General features: G+C 47.6%; 1 protein-coding gene across 4 annotated transcripts; it reads right to left on the bottom strand.

The window, feature by feature from the left end:
* Positions 1-2,602: 2,602 nt before the first annotated feature.
* LOC122199437 (baculoviral IAP repeat-containing protein 3-like) lies at positions 2,603-20,852 on the bottom strand. 4 transcript variants are annotated; one of them, XM_042904526.1, is made up of 10 exons: positions 20,798-20,852; positions 14,423-17,488; positions 14,214-14,313; positions 12,758-12,836; positions 11,544-11,816; positions 9,879-9,927; positions 7,612-7,854; positions 3,728-3,982; positions 3,266-3,307; positions 2,603-2,885 (listed from the first exon to the last, which is right to left on the bottom strand). In XM_042904526.1, exons 2-10 carry the CDS (start codon positions 15,339-15,341, stop codon positions 2,692-2,694), a joined length of 2,154 nt encoding a protein of 717 aa, XP_042760460.1. In that variant the 5' UTR covers positions 15,342-17,488; positions 20,798-20,852; the 3' UTR covers positions 2,603-2,691. The 4 variants fall into 4 exon arrangements, with proteins under 4 accessions (XP_042760460.1, XP_042760458.1, XP_042760459.1 ...); XM_042904524.1 differs by lacking the exon at positions 20,798-20,852 and adding an exon at positions 19,782-20,547; XM_042904525.1 differs by lacking the exon at positions 20,798-20,852 and adding an exon at positions 20,284-20,547.
* Between the last annotated feature and the right edge of the window lie 4,352 nt (positions 20,853-25,204).

Raw genomic sequence — 25,204 nt, 5'->3', positions numbered from 1 at the left:
CACCCCCACTCACAGAAAGTGGCTCAGTCACTCATTTGTTCAGTGAGGGCCTTTTCCAGGCCAGGCTGTGTGCTGGCCACATGCCGGTGAACAAAACACATGGCCCCCGTTCCCATGGAAATGTTCACGATGGAGTATGACGTTAAACAAATAAATCTGTAACTACAAACTGCGTTGCACAGTAAGCATTGTAAGGAAAAAGTACAACAGTCTGCGAGATAGAAGTCAGGCAGGGGAAGTCAGAGAACACCTCTCTGAGGAGGTAACATACAGGGACAAGCAAGACCTTAAGTATGAATAGGATTTGTCAGGTAAACGGTGAAGGAAAGAACATTCCAGGCAAAGACTTGAAGCGAAAGAGCGTGTCGCATTTAGAAAGCGCAGAAAGGCCACGTAGCAGGGATGCGGTGAGCCTAAGGGGAGAGGGGCCAAAAGTGGGGCAGAAACCTAGGCAAGCCGTGTGGGAATCTGATAAGGAGCAGGTAGATTGTGCAATGTGAAAAAAAATCCCGATTATTTGCACAGTACAAACTGAAAATTCGCACAGCTCCTCTTGACCACATGAGTGGGGGTGGGCACAGTCTTAGAAAGAATACTAGTGTCTTTCAAGGATATCAGTGTTGTTTCTAAAACAGTGAGTCTCTTAAGCGTTCCATCGGATAGTTTGGCCTGGAATATACTCAGTCAACACCATGAGGCCCACTGTGGTGTGTAAGGTGTCAGGGGGGTGTGAAGATGGTTAAGTGACGGTGACCAAAAAGGGACCTAATGGCTAACAGCATCAGGTACACATGGGGAAGTGGGAGAGGTTAAACTCAGGGCAAAGGTCTGAATTACAACGCTTTTTATATGTTGTATACTGAGCCCCGTTTCCGGGACTGGAGGCCAGGTTGGACAGGGGCACAGGGGTCAAGGCTGGAGACAATCAAGTGAAGTAATGCACATACAGTGCTCCCAAACGGGGCCTGACATATTGTCAGCACACCAAGCTGCCCTTACTATCCATAGTGATTTATTTTTTCCAAAACACAATTTCACATTAAGTAACACATAGGGCGATAACAAAACATTTGAATGAATAAGTTGGCTATGTTAGCAACGTATTACCAAAATGAGAAATGAACAGGCGTCTCCCAGTGAAGATGGCAAATTTAAAATATTGTGTGTAGTATGCGGTAAGAACCAGATAAAAAAAAAAAAGGAATCACACTCTGTGAACATTTATCCTGTACCAATGTTAGGTTACAAACCACCTAAGCAAGAAGGCAATGTTACAATTAATTTGGCTGAGTGACTCGGGAGGATGCTGTTTGTATGTGGCCAGACAACTGAGTCTTTTTACAGAGAGGCGAAATCAGCTGCACCTGAGGATTCCCTGCGTGGAGACACCCCCTCCTCCCTGCTGGGTTCCAGACCTTTCCAGGTTGCTGGGTTTCCAGACACCTAGAGCTGCTTTCGATGGTTGTCCCTTGTTTGTCCCCTGCAGTATTCCCATTTCTGTGTCACTTCTGGTTTTGAAGCCCTAATAAGTCTACAGGAAATGAAGGATAGAGAATTATGAATCGGGTGTGCTGAACACCAAAAAGTAACGCCAACGAGGAAACTGTGCTGCCCTGAGAGTACAGAATAAATTTATTCAGAGAACCGGGCGCTGGTTCCGAAGGCTGTTAATCCGTATACTTCCTAAGTCCCAGATTTCATACCATAGTGGTAAGAACCAAACAAGGGACTTCTCCCCGTGGGCAGGCAGGCCTGAGACTTCCCGAATGAACAAGCAAGCTCGGTGGGAAGGCTGTCCGATCTCCGCTCCCACCGCCCTCAGGACCCTGCAGGTGCAGCCCTGCAGGTGCGAGCCAAGCTGGGCTAGCCCGGTGCCCTCCCGGTGTAAACGCAGAAGCATCTTACAGAAGGGGGTCTCAGTACAGCTCAACACTCAAGAGGTCTTCAGGAGGATGAAGGCAGCCACGGAGGGGCCAAACCATACAGAAAGATTTTCGGAACACGTGGAATGTTGGTGACTTTATTAAAACGTTCCTCACAGCATTCTTTACAAAACCACCAAGGCCCTAAAAAAAATCGCTCAACAAATATCAAGACCTTCTACATACAGGACACTGGTCCAAAGTGCTCCCAATTCTTTTTTTTTTATTTAATTTTTTTTTATTAATGTTTATTTTTGAGACAGAGAGAGACAGAGCATGAACAGGGGAGGGTCAGAAAGAGAGGGAGACACAGAATCTGAAACAGGCTCCAGGCTCTGAGCTGTCAGCACAAAGCCCGACGTGGGGCTCGAACTCACGGACCTCGAGATCATGACCTGAGCCGAAGCTGGATGCTTAACCGACCGAGCCACCCAGGCGCCCCCAAAGTGCTCCCGATTCTTCATACCACTCCAAAGTGTTTAAAATTCTGAAAGCTTATTTCAAAATTTTTAAATTTTACTTCACTTACGATTTTCAATAAGTATTGAGCATGGAGTGCTCTCTCTACTCCTGTTCACAGGAACGAAAGCCCACCGTTCTCCTGCTAATATACGTATGGTTCATATGTGTTAGGTGTATGTTTACATAGAACAGTTTTCAGCTGCAAATAGATTAAAAAAAATCTTCCAGAAACCAAATCAGTATAGAAGTAAAAAATAGAATACGTTTACTCCATTAGTTATAAAGCTTAAACAGTTTTGGATCTTCTTCACGACAGAAAGGTCCGGACGGTGCCCTTGATTGGGCCCCTGCAAATGGGGCATTTTCTGAGGGGAGGGGCGCAGTCTTGGCACACCACCAGGTGGCCGCAGGGAATGAACACCACAGACACTTCTCGGTCCAGGCACACTTTGCAGGTTCTTTCCTCCTGCAGCCTCCTCAGCTGCTCTTCCACTGGCAAATCTAACAAGAGAAAAGGATTTTCTTAATGTTTTTTAGTTTAATTTTTTGTGAGAGCAAGAGCATACGCACGCGCGGGGAGGGGCAGTGGGGGGGGGGGAGAGAGAGAGAGAGAGAGAGAGAGAGGGAGGGAGGGAGGGAGGGAGGGAGGGAGAAAGAGAGAGAATGCCAAGCAGGCAGGGCCCTGTTGGGGGGGCTCCATCCCACAAACTGTGAGCCCATGACCTGAACCGAAATCAAGAGTCGGATGCTTAACCACCTGAGCCCTCCAGGCGCCCCGAGAAAAGAATTTTTAATGACAGGAAACTTGCTGCTTCTGCTCCCATGAAAAGCCAAGAAAATAAAACCAATGTTTTCTATTGGTTAAATTAATACTATTTTACCTGAAACATCTTCTGTGGGAACATACTTTAGGTCCTGTTGCACTAAGGGAGAAAAGCAAAAAGCACTAAACAAAATGGCACTATAACAAACAACGTTAATATTTATTCACGGAATACACATTTTTAAACTAACAGCTTAGACTCTGGCCAAATGCTATACATAACTGTCATAACATCAAGGCAACAAAAATCTTTTATCTTTTTGTGCAATTAATAGTTTATAAATTAGACTGAATTATTTTCAATGATCCCAAAGTGTTAAGATTAAAGCATATTTTCTTTTTTAAAAACCTGAATTGCATTGAATTTTAGATTCCAGTGCGTTAACAATGCAATATTCGTTTTGGGTGTACAAGCTAGCGACTCAACACTGATTGATGTACGACACCCAGTGCTTGTCACACGAAGAGCATATTTTCAATTGGCTTAGAAAGATCCCCCAAATAACTGTGCAGCACTCACCGAAGAAACGCTCGTATAACACGGGGTCCATTTCTAGGAGACAGTTTTTAAATACGGTGACTGCAAAACTTCCCTTCACTAACACAGCATCAATCAGCAATCTTGCTTGCAGAGATGTTTGTGCTTTCTGTGTAATAACACTGTGTTCTTGCTCAGTAATCACTCTGGCAGTTCGGAGACCATCCAGGATGGGGAGTACGGAAGTCAGATGTTGAAAGAGCGCCATTCTGTTCTTCCGGATTAATGACACATCATCTTTGTAAAAAAGAAAACAAACATGTTCCCACTGTGCTCACACACTTCCTTCCACGCCTACACGTAACTGCATGAAAAAGCAACATAATTTGTGATTGGTCAGGCAGCGCAGGTGGCTGGGGTCGGGGCCACCTGCTGCCTGGGCCATCTTGACGATCACTGTGTTAAGCACTTTGCATCATATATTAATCCCTTCCACCTCCATAACAGCTGTCCCAGGAAGGCGCCCTGCCCCCACTTAGCAGACGAGGAACCGGAGGCACCGGGAGGCGAACAAACTGTAAAGGACACACAACTCGCGAAAGTCAAACGCAGGCGGAGGCAGTCTGGAGCCGTGATCTGTGTTCCTGGACATTCTGAACAACTGCTGAGCCTTTAACCAAGTAACATTTAGAACCCGATAAAACTGAAATTCCAATTCAGTCTAGTCAACTTGGGGAAAGATAAAATCAGGAGATGAAAACAACAGAACATTTATTTCTCAAATGATCATTCACCCGTAAAATTTCTTCAAAATTCCATTTTAAGATGAAATTTTGATTATTTCCCCAAATTAGACACGATGTTGCCATTACTCAAATCTTTTCTAGGAAGTGGGGAAAGGCATTAACAGCATGTTAAAAATTAAATCCTACTGGTCAGGGATACCCTCCTGTCTACAGGATCACCATATTCCCCTTGAAGATCTAGGTTTTGTACCTCTTGGCAAGATACTTTGCATTTCAAAATTCTGCAATTTTATTATCTCCTGGCAATATGATCTATGAACCTAAGTTTAATTATTATTATACAATTCTGCCATGACCCATAAGGCTCCTTCTATAAAATAACTAATGACAGAAATGGGGCTATCTAAAAAACTTATGTGGGGGAAATGACTGTTGGATTTTAGAAACGCTGACTCTGTCAAGTAACAGGACACAAAAATAGAATCATTTAATAAAGGATAAAAAATAGTGCTTAATCAAAAAGTCAAGGCCAGAGATACCCTATTTGAAGAGAGCTGGAGCTCTGGGAAAAAACTGGGAAATGGCCAGGACCGAGATTAGTGTGTAGCACAAAGAAAAGGCTGCACAAGTATGCATTGAACAGAGGCGCAGGCAAGCCTTCCTATGTAAAGAGCAGAAGGAACAAAGAAGTAATGGCCAGAGGGCTATGACTTTGCACCTAATGCACTGGGGTAAATCCTCTGGTAGAGAAGTAGTGATGTAATTTGCACCTGGTGTTGAAGTATGTTAGTTTTTCCATCTAACATTTATGTTTCTAATTACATTTTACTTAGACAAATGTAACAAGTTCTCTGAAATTCTCAAGGCTTCTAAAATTGGATTGCTAGTGGTTGAGGAAAAAAGGACTCATCTGAAACTCACAGACTGCATTCTAGCACGTAAGAGGGAAAGACTTGAATAGACCTTTGAAGCATATTATTCTTTGGTTCTGGAAAAATTATCCTAAGTTTACTTACACACCTGTCAAGAAATTACTTACCTACTGCTCTTGGAAAACTATAAAATCATCAGTAACCTGAACGGAGATATTTTCGTTCACTCATTCAAACAGTATTTCTGGAGCACAAACTATGTGCACAGGGTGCCTGCCAGTGTGGACATTAGGGTGTGTGGAGACGCGAAGACATCTTTCTGACGATGTCAATTACTGTATATTGTTGACTGGGGTCATCTGTGCAGACTGTGGATTTTCTTTGAAAGAAACATAAGTGCTTTATAGCTGGATGCCCTCAGACTTTGAGAAGTGCTCGCTGGTGACTAGCAGCCAGGTCAAGCAGCCGTATCTCCACTTCACGGTGAAACAGGAACCCTGACGAGGCCAGGCAAAGATGAGCGTGGGCTCTGTCACTGCCGTCCCAGGGGTCTGCAGACTGAATAATGCCTGCTTTGGTAAAGCTAGGATGCCTTCCTGCTAGGATTGGGTACGTCCATCTAGGGTGGCCCCGAAGACAAAGCCACCGGAGCGGTAGGCTTGTCCAAGCACAGAGCGGACGATCTTACGGTCAATCATCCTGGGAAGAAACAGATCCCAGATGGCACTACACAAGACAAGGGGTAAACTTTTCTCATTCTGGGCTTTGGGGATACCAGGGGACCTGGGCTTTCGCAAGGGACGTCCCTAGTCATGTGTGTAAAACGGCCACAACTTTGGAGAGATGAACCAGAACAGAAGCTAAGCAGATAGACGCAGGAAGAAGGCCTCAGAGGCACCGAGAGGCCCAAACAGTTACAGCCGTCAATGGCCATCTGTGACACACTGCTCTTCTGTTACCCCTACATCTCCAGGAAGAGCTTGTTAAAAGTTGCAGTCTGTTTTCAACCGTGTTGAAAACACTGGCGGATCCGGTCCACGCTTAGCAAAGGGTGGCAACGGAGAGATTTCTCCTGGTCTAGGCCAGAGCGATGGCAGGGTTCAGAGTCGCCAGATGGGAATGCACATGCTTGGAGGAGGAGAGTTTTGCGAAGGAAGGCTGAGCAGAGATGATACAGTGGCAGACAAGGCTGGCAAGATAACCTGACCCGGGAGAATGGAAACAGCATCCTAGACCTCCCCTAAACAAAAGACACCCCAAAGGGGAACTAGGTTCCTGTGTGGACAGGTAGGAAACTTAATCATAAGCCATACGTTAATGTGTGTTATTAATGTTATCATAATGTCATTAGGCTGAGACACACTGTGATGGTAATTTTAAAATACATAATTGCCCCTGATTCTACCCTAATTTATAGCAAAGAGGAATGAACCTAGGATCAAAAACAAGCCATGTATGATTACACATACAGTCAACGAAAAACTGTATGTGTAACTGTATATGTAAATGTAATCTTAACTGTATTTTTACTCTGGGTAAAATATAAGTTAAGAATATAAGTAAAATAAAAATATAAGTTAAGAGTAAAAATATAAGTTAAGAAAATCCTTTCACTCAGGGCGCCTGGGAGGCTCAGTCAGTTAAGTGTCCGGCTCTGGATTTCAGCTCAGGTCATGATCTCAGAGATGATGGTCAAAGATGAGCTTGGGCTCTGTTGCTGCCAGCCTGGGGGTGTGCAGGCCTGAATAATTCATGCTGAGCACTGAGCTAGAACCGGCTTCAGATTCTTTGTCTCTCCCTCTCTCTGCCCCTCCCCTGCTTGCATGCACACACACTCTCTCAAAATAAACATTCAAAAGAAAAGAAAATGCTTTCATTCAATATATACATTTTCAATTTACTAATGAGCAATTCAAAAATATTAAAAAAATTTTTTAATGTGTATTTTATCTTTGAGAGAGAGAGAGAGAGAGAGAGAGCATGAGCAGGGGAGAGGCCGAGACAAAGGGAGACACAGAATCCCAAGCAGGCTCCAGGCTCCGAGCTGTCAGCACAGAGCCCGACGCGGGGCCCGAACTCATGAACCACAAGATCATGACCTGAGTCGAAGTCGGATGCTCAGCTGACTGAGCCACCCAGGCGCCTCTCAAATATATTTTAATGTAAAAATTTCCAGAATTCAAATTCAGAACATTGAACATAAAATCTGATTGAACTAAAATCTGAGTAACCATGAGTTACTTTCAGTAACTTAGAGACAGACATCAACTCCATACAGAAAGAGACACTGATTACTAAATGCATGTACCTGATTCTTTTTCCTCAGTGGCTCTTTCTTTCTCCTCTTCCCTGATTTCATCTTCTGCATTGAGTAAATCTGATACAATATCACTGACTGTTTTGTAATTCTCCCCGCTCGTCAGGATCTTGCTCTGAACGGTCTGCTTCACCAGGTTTCTACCGAAGCCCATCTCCAAGGCCGCTTTCACCACGGGTGTGTTCATCATGACGGCATCTTCGGAGGAACTTTCTCCAGGCCCAAAATGAACAACTACATAAAATCGAGAATTTGGCACATGTTGGGATAGTCTATATATTTTTGGAATTGAAAGTTATTAGTTTCAAAAACATAAAGTCCAGAAAATGTAGAGCCATTATTTTGTCTTAACTTTGTTAAGCTTAAAATAATGATACACACGTTCAGTCACGAAGATAAGAATATGGAATATCGTATTCCGATACAAAATATGCATTCCCCAGCATAACCGTGAGTGGGAGAAAGAAACAGAATGTCGAGGATCACCGGCCACCAAACATTCTTTTCTCCCCGTGATGAAGGAACAAAGGAGCTTTCTAAATCCAGTATGTTTCATGTATTTTTCAAAGAGGCCACTGTCCTCGCTCACTCCGTCGCCACAGGGCCTCCTACTGAATCTCTCCTGTCTACTTCCTTCCCGGCCCTGCAACCAGAGTGACTGTCACACACAGATCCGACTGTGTCGTACTCCTTCTGAAACTCCATCAACAACTGCTTCGTTCTCACAGACACTCAACTGTGGCTTACAAGACGGCACCCAATCTGGGCCCCGCTCACCTCGTGAGCCTCATCTCTTGCCACTTTCTCATTCACGCTCTACACTCAAGACCAGAAGTCACAGACTGGTGGCTCTTGGGTCCAAGCCCGCCCGCAGGGCTGACCACTCTTAGCGCTGGCCGGCTTCCTTCATGTATCTGTTCGCGATCCTACTTTTTTCTGGCCATACAGAATTTTGCTCATTTCTTCAAATGTGCCTGCTCTTTTGTGTGGCTTAAGACTTTCATGTGTTCTCTCTGCCTAGAATATTCTTTTGCTCCCTTGGTCATCTGGTTAACTCCTACCCTTGCCTTCAGTTCTATGCTAAGACAAGTACTTCCTCTGGAAAGCCTTTTCTGATCTTGCAAGTTTGGGTGACCCGCCCCTCATGCACCCCCAGAGCCCAGCACGCTTCACTTTTCCCAGCATATCCCTTCCCATGTCCTTGTCTGTATCTCTTGCACTATTAGCTCATGAGAATAGGACGTATGTTTACCCTGTTCTCTATGTTTTCCTCAGAATAGCAGAATCACAATAAATATTTACTGAAGTGAAATAAACACTAGATGACAGAGTAGAACAGCTTGTTCAAATAGTGACTCTATCATCTTTTAGGTTTAACCTGTCTGAGCCTCAGGTCCCTACAGAAGAATGGGAATAATAATTTCTACCCTCTTCATGTTACAAGAAGAATATGTGAGCAAGCTAATGTCATGGTGCCCGCGCTCCCACAAGGTCTGAGAGCAAGGGTGAGGCTGGATGTAAGCAGTGTGTTAAAACTACAGACAGTCAAGTCCCACCCTTAGATACCATGACTCAATACAGTAGGTTTAATGTGGAGACCAGAAATCTGCAATATTTTTTTAAAAAATTCTTAATGTTTCTTTACTTTGAGAGAAAGAGACAGAGCACAAGCAGGGGAGGGGCAGAGAGCTAGAGACAGAGACCCAGAATCTGAAGCAGGCTCCAGGCTCTGAGCTATCAGCACAGACCCCGACGCGGGGCTTGAACTCACGAGCCGAGAGATCATGACCTGAGGCAAAGTCACATGCTTAACGGACCGAGCCACCCAGGTGCTCCATAATCTGCAGTATTTTTTAATGTTCTTCAGGCAAATATGATACACACTGAAGTTTGACAAATACCGACTTAATGAATTTGAGAATGCATTGCACAGTCCAGAACATCATACAATGTACATTATTACTATTATCACATTTCAATCACCATCGTACCAAAAGGTTCTATTTAAATGCAGTAATTAGGGGCACCTGGGTGGCTCAGTCAGTTAAGCGTTTGACTTTGGCTCAGGTCACAATCTCATGGTTTGTGGGTTTGAGCCCCACCTTGGGCTCTGTGCTGACAGCTCAGAACCTGGAGCCTGCTTCGGATTCTGAGTTTCCCTTTCTCTCTGTCCCTCCTCTGCTCACACTCTGTCTCTCAAAAATAAATAAACATTAAAAAAATAATTTAAGTGCAGTAATTATTATCATTATACATACTTGGTGACTCAGCATTCTCATCTTCTGTGTTGTCTGAAGTAGATAACAACTGCAGGAAAAAAAAGTATATAAATTAGGATAGATAGAAGTCTTACCCTGTCCATTATAATATAAATGAGTCAAGAGATCTATTTTATTCAATTTATTGGAAACTGACTAGCTTATAGGCAAATGATTTTTTACCTCAAAAGCAATATTGCATCTACATTCAAAAGTAATTCTCTATGCCATAAACTATTCTTGATGAAGCCGATATTCATTCATGAAGGCAAGAAAAGGGCTACACCTTCTCAGTGATATGAGACAATCATTGTTTGCCTTTCATCCCAAACACCTGACATTTCCTGGGTCATCCTTTGGGATAAGTTGGACCCTAGATCAGTTCTACTGTCTGTGGCTACAAAGTAACCCTCAAACTATTATATAAATTCTTATCTGCTTTTCTAGGAAGATTATTTTCCTTCCAGCACTTTGAATATTTCTTGCCATTCCCTCTGGCCTGCCAAGTTTTTGCTGAAAAATCCCCTGCTAGCCTTATGGGGTTTCCCTTTATATGCAAATATCTTTTTTTAATTGCTTTTAAGATTCTCTTCATTTTTTTAATTTTAAAAAATTAAAATTTTACTGTTTAATTACTATGTGTCTTGGTGTGGACCTCCTTGGGTTGATTTTATTGGTGGCTCCCTGTGCCTCCTACATCTGGATTTCTGTTTTTCCTCCCCAGAGCAGGGATGTTGTCAGCTGTTATTGCCTCACATAAATCTTCTGCCCCCTTTCCTCTCTCTTCTTCTTCGGGGATCCATATAATACAAATATTGTTATGCTTGATGGAGTCTATTCTCATTTTGCATAATTTTTTTCTCTTTCCTGCTCAGCTTGATAACTTTCCATTCCTCTGCCTTCTAGGTCACTAATTCATTCCTCTGCTTCTTCCGTCCTGCTGTTCATTCCATCACCCATGTTTTTTTATTTCATTTAGTGAGCCTTTATCTCTGCTATGTTATTCCTTATCTCTATGTAAGGATCTCACGCATACTTTCCACTATTTTCTCAAGTCCAGTGAGTATCCTTATGATAATTGCTTTAAATTCTCCATCAGACTTATTACTTATCTTTGTTTTGCTTGGGTCTCATACTGTGACTTTTCTCCTGCTCTTCCATTTAGAACATATTCCTCTGTCTCCTCATCTTGTCTGTGTGTCTGTTTCTGTGTGTTAGGAAAGTCAGCTCCATCTCCTGCTCTTGAAAGTAGTGTCCTTATGAAGGAGAGAACTTTCCATGTCCTGCCGTGCTGTCCCCTGTTCCCCAGAACCTGGCCCTTCAGGGGCATGTCCTGTATGTGATGTGCACCCTCCTGTGGTGGCTGAGCTCCCTCTGCCTTAAGTCCAGTCGTCCGCACAGGGTGTCTTTGCCTGTTGTGGGCAGGGTTTTGTCCCTGGGCTGTTTGTGGGCCAGTCTGGGGCCACCTTGGGTTTGAGTTGAGTCAGAGCAGGGGTTTGCCAGAGATGCAGTAGCACCGGCCTTGTGCTTGTTGCTCCCTGAGAAGTTTGTTGGTGAGCAGGGCCTGCCGTCAGACCAGATGTCTGCCCCCCCCCCCCCCACTACCGCAGCCAGTTGGGACCCGTGTGTGTGGTTGTCTTCCCCTCCCCCTGGGGCGGGACTCACTTTGGAGCGGCGCTGGCCCTCGTCGGGGCTGCTTGCGCCCCGCCAGGCTTGCAGCCCCGGTCTGGATGAGCTCCAGCCAAGAGCATGTTGGATGAGATGGATCCACAAAGCGCAAAACGTGGTGTTAGCAAGGTTCATGCCAATCTTCTGGTTGCAGGGGACCCACAGCACGGGGGCTGGGGCGGGCCCAGCAGAGGGGGTGGTGTGACTTAAGCAAGTCAGGTAGCAAGTGTAGGCGCTGCCCCGGTTCCCACAGGTGGCCACGTGCTTATGCTGAGGGACAGAGTAAGGAAATGGTGCCTGCCAGCTCCTTGGTTCCTAGAGAAGTCCCTCAGTGAAGTCTGAAAGGAGTAAACACTTCCGCCTCCCACGGGGCCCAAACTGCTGCTTATTACTCTCTATCTCCACGGGCTGTTTGTTGTGCTGTCTAATGGTGGGGACTCAGTTTCCTCTTACCTATTGGCTGTTCTAGAGCTGGGCGTGCCAATTTTGAAAATTCCAGGTTTTCAGTCCTGATGGTTGTAAGAACTCACAAAATTCAGCCCTTCTGGTTTTCAAAGCCAGGTGTCACGGGGATTCGTCTTGCCCACGTGGGATCCCTGCTGTGAGGGTCTGTTTCTCTCCCCCCTCGCTGCACCTGTGGCTCCCTCTCTCCCGCAGATGGCCTGCAGTCCACTGAGCTGCCCACTGCGTCTCTGCCCTTCCTGCCACCTTCGATGTGGCCTTTTCTCTATATTTAGTTGTAGAGTCCGTGTGGCCAGTCTTCAGGCCACTTTCTGGGTTATTTACTGATGTGGCTGTTCTCTAGCTGTATCCGGCGTGGACGAGGTGAGCTGAGGGTCCTCCTGCTCTGCCCTCTTCCCAGCAATCTCATTCCAGGAAGAGGAGAAGGACCAGTACAATTCTCATTCTCACATCTTTTCAAGAGAAAACTGTATAGTAAAACTATTACGTGCCAATTTTTTCCCTCAAATAATTTAACTTACTGAAACCTTGTTACAGAAATACTCAGAGCCATACCTTAAATATTATTTTTCGGTAGGTCTCTAATTCGGCGTCTGTATGCAAAGACTAGCTGTAAGATCATGTTGGGTATTATAAAAAAATGAAACGTATTTTTAAAGCAACTCTTTGTTCGCTAAGTACTCCTCTCTGTGATTAGCAGAAGATAATTTATCTGTTGTTGACCAATGATTTGTAAAAGCCACCCATACCTGTTCAAGGAGACAGGGGTGACTGGCTTGAATCTGACTGATGAACTCGTGTCCTTTGATTCGTATCAAATACTCACACCTGAAATACGAACAAAGTTAAGTCTGGGGGGTTGTTTTAACCCCATTATTTGTAGGCAGCTAAGTATTTCCAGTGAACATAAACGTACACATCAGCACTTAACATTCATTTCACACATGGGAAGAGGCAAGATGCCGTAAGTGAGAGACTGCACACAGTGCCTCACCGACGCTGGAGCTCCAAGGGGCACGGGGCTCTCAGTCTCCACTGGGAGCTCCCGGCTGTGCTCTTCAAAATTTTGCAGATTGCCAAATACACTCTGAACACTGAGAACAGAGTCAAAGCGACAGGGAGAAAGTTCTCTAATAAATCATGCTGCTCTCTCATAAACCCTGCACATTTAAAACTTAAAAATACACGAAGCAGGACAAGAGAGGAATAATGAGGAAGGTGAACACATTTTCTAACAAGACAGATGGTCCCAAGTCAGCAGTTCCTAGATCACACACACCCGCTGTCACCCAAGTATAAAAGGAACCCAGATTCACCCTTGTCCTTATATATTCTCAAAGTTTCCGCAATGGAAAGCTAGGAGCACCTCTTAGAAACACTAGAAGTTTTGACCATGAACAATACCATCGGAAGCCTCTTGACTTCAATTTCAAAACAAGAGCACAAATAAGCATGGAATAATCAAAAGTAAGTGTAGGAACGGACAAGGAAATGTTCTGTAGTGATCAAAGGAGGAGAGATGTGTCTATATTGACCCGGATCTCCCTATTCAATACCCCAACCTGCTTGGTGCTTCTGATTTTTCTCACCGTCCTGTTTTCTCTCGTTGTCTGTAGCACTTGCTATCTTCCGACATGCTACATAATTTATTAAGTTTTTATGAAGTGTCTGCTTCTCTGGCTACTAAGTTAATGTGTGAGACCAAGGATCTTGGGTTTGTTCAGCTGAGTATCTTAACCACCTGGAACACTGCCTGGCAACAGATGATCAATTAACATGAAATGCTGAATACATGGAAATATGTCCAAGACATGAGGCTAACTGAAAAAAGGTTTCACAACGGTATATATAATATCTAATTCACTTAATACTATATACGTTCATCTACCGATGTACGTATGTTTCAAGAGGTGTCTGGAGGGATATTCACTAAAATGCTAACTGTGGTCCTCTTTAGATAATGGGGTTTCTGGACTTTTACATTTTCTTCTCTGTACTTCTCTACAATGTGTGTACACAGGAAACCATAAACCTGTATCTTCCGTCGAAACGGTTTAGTTATTTTTCTAAGCAATTCATCCTAAATTTATTCACGAGTGCATTTTTGAAAGAAAGAATAAAGCAACGGCCGATTGTCAGGTAAACACAAATAACCCGTCCCATAAGGACGACAAACGTTCGCACGGAGGGTTTCAAAACGATCACCTTGGAAACCACTTGGCGTGCTCCACCCACGGGTCGTCTCCTGATTCCCAGCAGCGCAGTCCACCGTCGCAGCAGAAGCATTTGACGTCATCACTGTGCCCTGAAACGAATTTTGGACCAAGACTCGTGAATACACACAAGGTGCCCACGACGACGAGCTAAGGCACAACACGCGGGCCGTTCTCCCGCGACCGCACGAAGCCCCTCACCCATGTAGTAGAAGCCAGCCAGGGCCAGCTGCTCGGGGAGAACAGGCACGCTGGGGGGCCAGCTGCAGAAGCTTCGGGAGCGGGCCGCGTGCGTCTGCATGCTCCGGTTGGACACGGCGCACCGCAAGGCGTCCTGAAGCCGGCTTTCTGCGAACGGGCAGAAGGGGAAGTGTCTCAGGTGCTCTGACAGGGCGTCGTCGTCCGGCTCCCAGTTACTCAGTCTCCCGCCGCAGGCGAAGCAGGCCACCTTGTCCCCAGGGCCCAGGTAGTAAAACCCAGCTCTGGCCAGCTGCTCCGGCAGCGGGAAGGTCAAGGGCCAGCCCTGGAAAGAGTGCAATCTGGCTTCCTCGGCCTCCATCGCACGGTGGCGGTGGCGGGGACTCGTCCTCCGGGGACAGAGACCTTGGTTTGCTCTGAAGGTCACAGGGTTCTGCGGGAAGGTGGCGCAGGAGCGGCTAGGACAGCCCCCGTTTTCCACGCTGGGAGGCGGCACGAGCCTGGAGCGCGTCCCTGAGGAAGGACAGGCGGGCTGAGAGGGGGCGCCCGAAGCGCTCACCGGATTCAGACTCTGGATGAAGCTGCAGCTGGGGTACAGCCTCCGATGCTTCTCCAGGGGACTGTCCCCCTGCTTCCAGTTGTCCAGCGTCAGGCCGCAGCAGAAGCACCGGACCCTGTCCTTCCGGCCCGTGTAGTAGAACCCGGCCCGGGCCAGGCTCCGCTCCGAGACAGGGGCGCCGGCGGGGAAGGCCGAGAACGTGGACATTCGGTACAGCTCGCACGAGTGGTCGTATTTCAGCCCCGACACGGTGCCGCCTTTCAGCAGCTTTGATGACAACGTGCTGTTTGCTCCGATGTTCATGACGCAACGGACGGGGTGGCAAAGGGACCAGCCTTTCTCTGGGGAGGTAGCTTTGTGCATGGCTCTGGACGGTGGTTACTTTTATCACTAGGCGGACACCCAGAACAGGAAGTCTCTTGTCCTTCTTTCCCTCTGTGTATTCAGGGCTTCCGCATGGTGAGATTCTAAGCTCGACGCTGACACGCGGTAGGGGGAGAGTGTGTGCAACTGCGCTTTTCCATAATCTTTACACACACAGCGCGAGCACGATGGCACACGGCACCTCGCCGCGGAAGTCAAAACCCCGCGCACCAGCGGGGAGCGCTTCAGGTCACCAAGATGCCACTCGGCGCCGGGCACCCCCGCAGGCAGGACAGCGCCTCGGCGGGGGCGCTTCACGGTGCCCGGCTGGCCTGGAGACCAGGCGTGGGGCTCACACTGCCAGCCTGTTTTCGGGGAGGAAACCTATGCCCTGCACGTGCTCCACAGAAAAAAATCCAAACTATGTTTATTTTGCTTTTTTTTAATTATGAAATTTGGTAGCCAGAAAAAAAGAAAAAGCGGAAGACCTGCCTGAACAGAAGAAATGAGTACATTGGGGTCATTTCACTGATTGCAGGATGTATCTTTTTAACACCTCTGTTACCAAGAGGTACCTTTCAGCTAACAAATACCGTATTTTAATCAGCAGCGCTTTTCTTTCTTGGAACTATATAAAATAATGGTGTGTTTTCCAATTAGTGACATCTTAGATGCGATGGAATACCATCTATCCCAAATCGTGCTCGAATTAAGTAATTTTTCTTCCTAGAATATTTGTAATAGGAAAAACAAAACGATCTAGAATTTTCCTACAAATGAGCTGAAGTGGGAACAGAATTGGCTGGTGCATCTTAAGTCCTGTTTCAAAATTACCTGAACGACAATTACTTCCCATAGTCAGCGGCTTGGTTACTTAATCCTAGTGATTCCAGGAGAACTTAGCAAACTGAATACTGTATTTCAAATAAATCCTCAGAGAAGAATGTGTTTGTTCAACTGGTCTTTTTAGGCTCAGCTTCACGCTGTTGAAAGACACTACCAAATCTATTCTGACAATGGATTTGTTTCTTAAAACAGTCAAAAGTCAGAGGGCTGCGTTTGTACACGAAGATGAATAATCGAAGTGTACAAAGGTGGCTTTGGTCAGAAATCCCAAAGACAGCATACCTTGAGCCAGAATTCATCGCAACAAGAAAATAATGAATTTACGTTGTCACGATCCCCTCCTTTGGCCAAGCAGAGACCTTGTGAAAGTTCAGAGTTTCTCAATTACGACCAGCTACCAGCAAAAAGTTTCTGTGTCAGTAACATGAACAACAATCTGCAAACGGGTCTCCGTGGCTTCTCTGGCAGTGATTTCTGCGCACAGTTTCCTGGGTCCCACAGGTGCTGGGGTTTCCGCTGCGACTTTGGCTCTTTACTTCCAGGTGATATGAGAAACGTGGCTCTGTTCCAGGGATCAGTTATTGTGTCTAACGTCAGCAGTGGACAAAAATTTTACACATTATTGCAGAAACCCTTCCGGGGCTAGTCACCGTGTCTGCGTAAGTCTGTTCTTTTCCCAAAATGGACCATCCAGCCATCATTCTCACCGTCATCCTTGTCAGAGATAACAGCCCATTCAAACAAGCCGAACTTGAGACTTTTAACACATGCGCATTCAGTAAGTGCTTAGATCATTCCTTTACCAATCGTCCATGCTAGTGTGCCATACTCTACGCCTGGGGCACCGCGAAGTCTTGTTCTGGACATTTCTTTGTCACCATGGAAGTCTCTTGACCTGTCAGAGGCCTCACCTGCGTGCTTCTCTAACTTAGTAGAGGGGTGAATATTGTTCTAGATAACTGTCGCTCGTTTTCAGATCTGTACCAAACACAAGTTCCTTCTCTCTGTTCTGTTCTGGCTAGAATCACTTCCCCTTATATCCACCAGTCAAATTCAAAGACGAGATCATCAAGACTTTATAGTTACACCTCACGCCACTAGACTGTATTGTTTAAAATTCACATCCTTTGGGATAATAAAAACTCCAGTTCATACTTGTTTCTTCATGCACAAAACTACCTCCCGGAGATCAGACTAAGTCCCTTTTAAGGGTGTTAGGCCTCCATTTTGAGATGTTTTGATTTATGGGGAAAAAAATGGAAAAAATCTAGAAGTAGAACACGTTGCCTCTTTTGTAAAACCTGTTTAAAACGAGAAAAAGACAGTTTTAAAAGTCAAATACCTCACAGATATAACACAACGATCTCTTTGTAAACACGTTCTTCAAGCCAGAGCACTAGTGTTTGCTGATTGGCTACCTTGCCCAAGACACGGTGCTGTGTGATGCACTGCAGAGGCCACGAAATCCCAAGTGAAAACCAGAGGGCTCCAGCGGGTGGCCAGCAAGGGTATTATTATGTTTGGCTTTCACAGAATTGGATCTCGGTATTTTACTCATGGTTTTAACTTTGGATTTTGAAATGAATTCATACATACAGAAAAGTTACAGAAACAGGAGGGTTCCCACATACCCTACGCTCAACTTCTCCAAAGCTACTATCTTATAAGATCATGGTACAACTATGGAGGCCAGGAAATTAACACGGATACAGTGCCGTTACTTAATGTACTTGCCCTGCTTCATTACTAACATTGTTAAAAGTAAGAGATTTCCCATGACCCTAGATCCCAGGTCCTTGTGAAAACCAGACTGCCAACAGTGGGTGACAAGTGGCCAGCGGGCTTCATCTTTCACACAGGGCACACGCCCCGGCCCTCTGATACGGATACATTTGTCCCTGAACTGGAACTGTGGTTTTTCTCACAGTACGGTCAGCAAGGGAGTGAGACTGCTCTAATACCTGTGTCTGTCAAAAGCACCAAAAATGCAAGGTGGACAAAGAGAGACAAGTTTGGAGAAAAATGAGAGTCCTGTATTTGTGGAGAAGAAGAATATTCCTACATGTTAAATGCATAAATAGAGTGGGGTTTTGTTTAAAAGAGACATCCCCAGATCTGTTCGCTCTGTCACCTGCCTGACCTATACATCTGAGACTGTGAACTGCTTACACGGGCCTTATGCTGAAGAAGCCTGGGGGTGGACACAAGGCACATGCATGCCTGCGGAAATACAGGCAACAGTTGTATGATAAAGTACAAAAAATTGCCCACCCCAGATGGATTCAAACTCTCTTACCCTCTTTCAGCACGCAGACCCCCAAATATGCTGGGGACCCCTGAGGCCTCCCCGCAAGCTTGAGGACCTCCACAGCCCTCCTCCCAGAGTGGGGATCCCAATGGCCTCCTCCCAGGCTGGGGACCCTCACGCCTCCTGCCCCAGGCTGGGGGCCCACAGTCTCCTCCCAGGCTGGGGACCCTAGTGGCCCTCCCCCCAGAATGGGCCCCCAGCTGCATCCCTCCCCCAGGCTGGGGACCCTCACGCCTCCCGCCCCAGGCTGGGGGCCCGCAGTCTCCTCCCAGGCTGAGGACCCCAGTGGCCCTCCCCCAGGATGGGGCCCTCCCCTGCGGCCCTCCCCCGAGGCTGGGGACCCTCACGCCTCCCGCCCTAGGCTGGGGACTAGCACAGCCACAGCTCTGGTGAGCTAGGCAGCTCCTTGGCCCCTGCAAGTATGCAAACCTGCAGGGCCCTCCTCAAATTTCTCCTCCACTGGCCCGCATCCTGTTTGCTAGACTGCTGTGCCTTCTGTTAGAGACCTTCACCTCCTCAAATCCATGCCTCTCTCCCTCATAACCTACCCGCTGCCTCAGAAATCCTGCTCTCCGCCCCAGTCCCTCACCCCTTCCTCTCTGCGGACCCTTCCCTCGATGTAGCAAGCAAACTTAAGTCTGTCTCAGTTTCAAAATGAAAACACCAACAAAAATCCTCTCTCGACCCCACTTTCCAATCTGGCGACTACCGCGGACCCCTGGACGATGCAGGGTCAGGGGCACCCGCCCCTCTCCCCAGGCTGTTGAAAATCTGAGCGTAACTGCTGACTCCCGAAGACCTTAGTAACACAGTACAGTTGACAGGAGCCTTACCGATGGCACTCGACTAATGCATATTTGCATGTTATATGTACTATGCACTGTATTTTTACAATAAAGCCAGCTAGAGAAAAGAAAATGTTAAGAAAACCAAAGGAAAATACATTTACAACGCTGTGCCGTACTCAGGGGAACCACAGGCACATAAGGGGACCTGTGCGGTTCAAACCCTGCTGTCAAGGCCCAGGTGGTGCCTGCGTCTCACCTTGTCTTCACCGCCAAGGGCCTCGGGTGAGACCCCCCTGTACAATTACATTCAGCCAGCACCACTTAAAAGTGCTGTCGATATTGTTAACGCCAACGCCTTCTTCCCCACAACCAGTGGAAGTCACATTTGGCCCTGGCGCCTCTTAGATATGTCCCAGTCCCCTGGCTACTGTAATGCCACCCTCTGGGGACTCCTGTCTCCTTTCTAGCGGTTCCTTCACAGAATCAGCCTCTTCTTACCCTTAGCGTGACGTGGGCAACCTTCCTGATCCCAGGGCTGGTGGCCGTCTCTACCGACTTAGGCGCTTGACAAATCACAGCTGTGACCCTGGCCCCTTTCTGCCTCCCTGGACTGTGATCTCCTCGGGATCAGAACCAGGTTTCAGCCCCGGATGGCCCACCCACTGCCGGCATCCACCGGGCACCGTTCGGAATGCAGACACGAAGTTCAGAGTGAATGTTAGCAAAGTTGACTGAGCGCCCGGTGATGACAACACCCTCACGGTCACCGGCACAGCATTAAGAACATCAATGTTACAGTAATGACTCCCAAGTCTGCTCCCCGACGGTTTCATACGAGGGTTTGAAGTCAGGCATCCTACGTTTCCACTCAGGTAACCGAGACGGGAGGGGTGCCCTTGGGCCAGAAAACGTCCCTGAGCCCGAGTTCCCTCATTGTCCACGGAGATAATAACGGTACCCCTTTCTGGAGACCGTGAGATTTGAACCCCAAACCACTCACTCAAGGTGTCTACAGGGTCCCGGCACCGACCACCGGGGAAACGACCAGAAATCTACTCTCTGTGCCACCACGTGCGAACATTCCAACAGTCGTTCCTCCGCGGGTTTGAGCAGGACTCGACTGGGGCCTCCCTACCAAGTTGTGGGGCGCCCTGTCCCGCAGCTCACTGGGCATCCACCGAGGCGCGGGGACACCTCCTGGCCCTGGGGTCACCCCGGCCGCGAGGGCCTCCCACCCCACTGGCCCTCCACTGGCTGGCGCGGAGGTGCGCACGGCAGGGGCTAGCAGGGGCTGGCGGGGGGGGGGGGCCTCGCACGCCCCGTGAACCCCCCTCCCGCGCGAGGGGAGGTCCGCGCACCCGCACACCCGCTGCCCCGTGGGCCCCTCGCCCGAGGAGAGGCCCGCGCGCGCGCGCGCGCACGCACGCGCCCGGCGACCCGTCACCTCCTGCCGCCCCGGGGGAGGTCCGCGCCCGCGCACCCACGCCCCCGCGCCCTCGCGGCCCGTCGCGCACCTGCCGCCCCGAGGCCCCGCGCGTGCCGGCCGCGTCGTCGGGTGGCCGCCGTCGCCCGGCTCCGGGGCGCGCCGCAGGGCGTCGCCGCCTTTTAGCGCCTGGCGCCGACCCCCCCGCCCCCCGCCCGTCCGTGCAGCGGCCGGTGCTTTCCTCGCGGGACGACGGGGAACTCCGGGGCGGTAACCACACGCGCTTCCCCTGACCGCGGCCTGGCCAGCCCTCCCCGCCCCCACCCCGGGGGATTTCCGCGACCCCGGGCGCCACCCCGCCGGGCGGCCTTCCAGAGAGCCGGCGCCGCGCGCTCGCGCCCGGGCAGCGGCCGCGTGCTCGGGGTCGGCCCGGTCGCGCGTCCCCGCCGGCGGTCGCAGGAGCGAGGGCGCGGGCGGAAGCGCGGGTTCCCGGTGGGCCTAGCTGCAGTGCCTGGGGCGGCGGCGTGGCCTTCTTCGTTTCCGGTAGCGAGGTGTGTGTGTGCGTGTTTGTCTTCGCCTGGTTGGTTGTTTTTGTAACTAGGGTGGGCCTGGCTATAAAAAAAAAAAAAAAAAGTCCCTTCCTTTAGGCTCTTGTCCCGCACCGGACAGCTCTCGGTGACGGCGGTCCTCTCCGGGACACCGGGGTCTGTGCACCTGCCGTCCCTCCAGCTGCCCGGCGCACGCGGGGTGGGGGGTGGGGGGCCGCCTGCCGGGTACCGGATGGATGGGGGCGCTCAACTGACTGCGCCGCCTTCCAGCACAGCTAAGATGATCAGGAGCCAAAGGAAATCCTGTAACGTTATTCGGGAATTCTTCCTCCCGTGGAAACAAAACGGACGCCCGTTCCGTTCGGCACAGTCGGCACGGGCTGGGGCGTCTTCAGGATGCGGTGGCTCCGGCCGCCCAGGGCAGTCGGGGCTCCAGCTGGAAGGGGCCGACGTGACTGAGTTTATGTCACGGGGAAATCGCAGTCCACTTCCGACCCTGCCCGGTTCAAAACCTGGCAAGACATTTTCAACTCATCTTGGAGGTGACTGAAAACCTTTTTTGTGGGCGTTATATGCTTTTGATCTTGTAGCCACCAAGAGGATTTTTGAAACACGAAACTCCTCTGGACATTGTTAACTTTAAAGCATAAAAGTTGGGGCGCCTGGGTGGCTCAGTCAGTTAAGCGTCTGACTTCAGCTCAGGTCACGATCTCACGGTCCGTGAGTTCGAGCCCCGTGTCGGGCTCTGGGCTGATGGCTCAGAGCCTGGAGCCTGCTTCCGATTCTGTCTCCCTCTCTCTGACCCTCCCCCATTCATGCTCTGTCTCTCTCTGTCTCAAAAATAAATAAAAACGTTAAAAAAAATTTAAAAAAAAAAAAGCATAAAAGTTGTCACGGTTGCGAAGCACCTGCAGAATGCAGACATAGGTATTTTGGAACACAATGGATCCGGCCCTCTTTTCAACCGATTGGTCGAATACAAATACCACAGCCAGCCATTCGATACCCATCGTCCATTAAACATCAGCTCGGCTTCCATAACTGTAAATATTATAGCGATGCGTTTTGTCCTTGAACATTTTACTGCCCCTACAGATTTTTATTTAATTTTATTTATTATTCCAATATAGGTAACATACAGTGTTATATTAGTTTCTGGTGCCTCCACAGTATTTCCATACATGTTTGCAAGGGACAGCTTTATGATCACCCTGGCACATATTTCTGAAACAAAATGTGTATAAATTGAAATTCGTTTTTTTTCCAAGCAAGGCACCTGGGGGGCTCAGTTGGTTAAGTGTCTGACTTTTGGTTTCGGCTCAGGTTATGATCTCACAGTTCATGGGTTCCAACCCCCGGCCTCTGGCTCTGTGTTGACAGCACAGAGCCTGCTTGGGATCCTCTCTCTCTCTCTCTCTCTCTCTCTCTCAATAAATAAATAACACTTGAAATTACTTTTTCCTGTGATCAAAAGGCTCTAAGTGTTAAAAATTTCTCTTTGATTGCATTACTGATACTAGTTTCAATACTTATTATACAGTTGGTCGAAACAATACGGATCAGGGGCATCTGGGTGGCTCAGTCAGTTCAGCGAATGACCCTTGATTTCAGCTCAGGTCATAATCTTCATGGTTCGTGGGATTGAGCCCTGCATCGGGCTCTGCACTGACAGCACAGAGCCTGCTTGGGATTTTCTCTCTCCCTCTCTCTCTGCCCCTCACCTGCGCGCGCGCTCTCTCTCAATAAACAAACTTTAAAATAGTTTTAAAGATTTGAAAATTAAAAAATGTAGATCACAAATGTTGATAATTACTAAATATAAAAAGTAAAACTCTATTATAAATGCAATCTCAGTGGGGGTGTCAGCTTATATTTGAACAATGTTCAACTGTGTGTTCATCAGTATTACCTATTACTAACTATAATAGGGTTCAGCATAGATTCTGCTCCTTTTATTGCTAAAGATTCTAAGTGTTGAAAACCTTCTTTACATAAGTAAGTATAGATAGGACCAGAAAAATGTCATTTGTCAATTTTTCACAGTATTTTGACCTTCTGTTTCATACCTCCAAAATCCTTTAATGATCTTTAATGAAAAAACTTAGTTACTAGCAGACAAGTCAATTTTGTTGAAATCAGTGACTTGGAAACCATAGGCGCTTTGTTCCCAGAGAGAGTTGCCAGAGTTAGCAAATGAAAATACAGGACACCTCGTTAAATTTAAATCTGAGATAAAACAACAAATAATTTGGTGGCATAAGTTTGTCTCATACAATACCTTATTCATTGATTATCTTACATTCACATCGAACTGGCTGTCCTAGATTTCATCTGGCAGCTCTATACCCAGATTTGAGAGTCACCCCATGTTCTCAGCACTAATGCCAATTATCTCCAATTGTTCAGGAAGACTTTACACCTGGGGTGAGACGCTATTTTACAAGCCAAGATGGGTGAGCACGAAGCCTTCTCTTCAAGAAGAGAGCCCCACGGTGAACAGGTTGGTGACAAGGCGGGACAGCCTGGCCCCCTTCGCAGCTCTGGTTTTCAGGCTGATCGGGTTTAGGAAGAGCCCCATGTGGACTTGAAGCACCAGGCTGTCAATTCCTTTAACACTGAGTTCCCACTTGCCTGGGGCTAATCTTTGTGAAGACGTGGTGAGCCTGCCCAAGGGAGTACCTGTCCCAACTGAACGACCAGCGGCCTGAGGAGTCCCAGTGGGACTGGCTTTCCCAGGTGCTTCGGGCACAATGAGAGTGGAGAGGAGACCTACCTGCCAGGCCCCGGAGTGCATCGCCACGTCTCCTCCGCAACATTTCACGCAACTTTAACGATGCATTTTTTAAAAATGTTTATTTATTTTAGGAGAGACAGCGAGAGAGAGAAAATGGGCAGGGGAGGGGCAGAGAGAGAGAGGAAGAGAGAGAGAACCCCAAGCAGGCTCTGCACTGTCAGCACGGATGTGGGGCTCGAGCCCACAAACCATGAGATCATGACCTGAGCTGACAGAAAGAATCAGATGCTTAACTTCCTGAGCCACCCAGGCTCCCCAGTGATTGATGTTTTAAAAATAATTGTTTTCCTATAATCTAAGGTGCACAGGAGCAAGGCTGCATGTATTTTGTTCAGCACACTATTCTAGTACAAGCAGGGTACCTGTAAATAGGGAGTGTTCACTAAACCTCTGTTGACTGAATGACAAAAACGGACTCAGTGTGTCCACTTGGACCCTCCCTCTCCTAAACCTGCACCCATTTTTTAAATAGTGAAACATAACTTACCTTTTCCCTCCCAACTCTGTGAACATCCCAACTATTTTATATAAAAACTCCACTTTTCCTTGCAGCACCCAAACATCACCTAAATATGTTTTCTCTCCAATACTCTTGTACACACAGAAGGAAGCGAGGAAATGCTTCAAGACAATGACAAGATAGACACACGAGGCCATTAGTATCTGGTTTACAACAGCTTTCTTCTGCTGTCCATGTCTAAGCAGGGTATGAGAAGCGTGTTCACCCCATTCCTGGTTTGGAACTTCTAGGACTCTCAACTGCGGTGTGTTCTCATTATCCTATTCTATTTAAATCAAGTTTAAAATATCTGTTTCCCTTGAGGGCGATCATGATGAAAAAAACACTCCCTCTCTGGAAGGAATTTCACGTGGTCGTAAGTGCTCTAACAACTTCAGCGCCAGTCCAAGGGTATTTCACTCTAAGTTAGTACATTTTTAGTTAAGGAGATACATAGAAATTGTGCCCCGGAGTCTAGAACTGAAAGTAAAAGTGAAATCTAACAGAGGGGCATGGTGTTCCTGATTCCAAAGCAAATACAAGAGTCACTGTGAACGCTGGGGATTTCCTGGTCTGTTGGCAACTTCGTAACTTGCAAATAAAACACAGATCAGCCCTGAACAAGTGCTAATGAAGAAGTTTACCTGGAAGTGTCTG

This window comes from Panthera leo, chromosome D1, assembly GCF_018350215.1.
Source record: "Panthera leo isolate Ple1 chromosome D1, P.leo_Ple1_pat1.1, whole genome shotgun sequence".
NCBI classification, from domain to species: domain Eukaryota; kingdom Metazoa; phylum Chordata; class Mammalia; order Carnivora; family Felidae; genus Panthera; species Panthera leo.
Note: the sequence above shows the minus strand (reverse complement) of the source record. Positions and strands in the feature narration are given on the sequence as shown.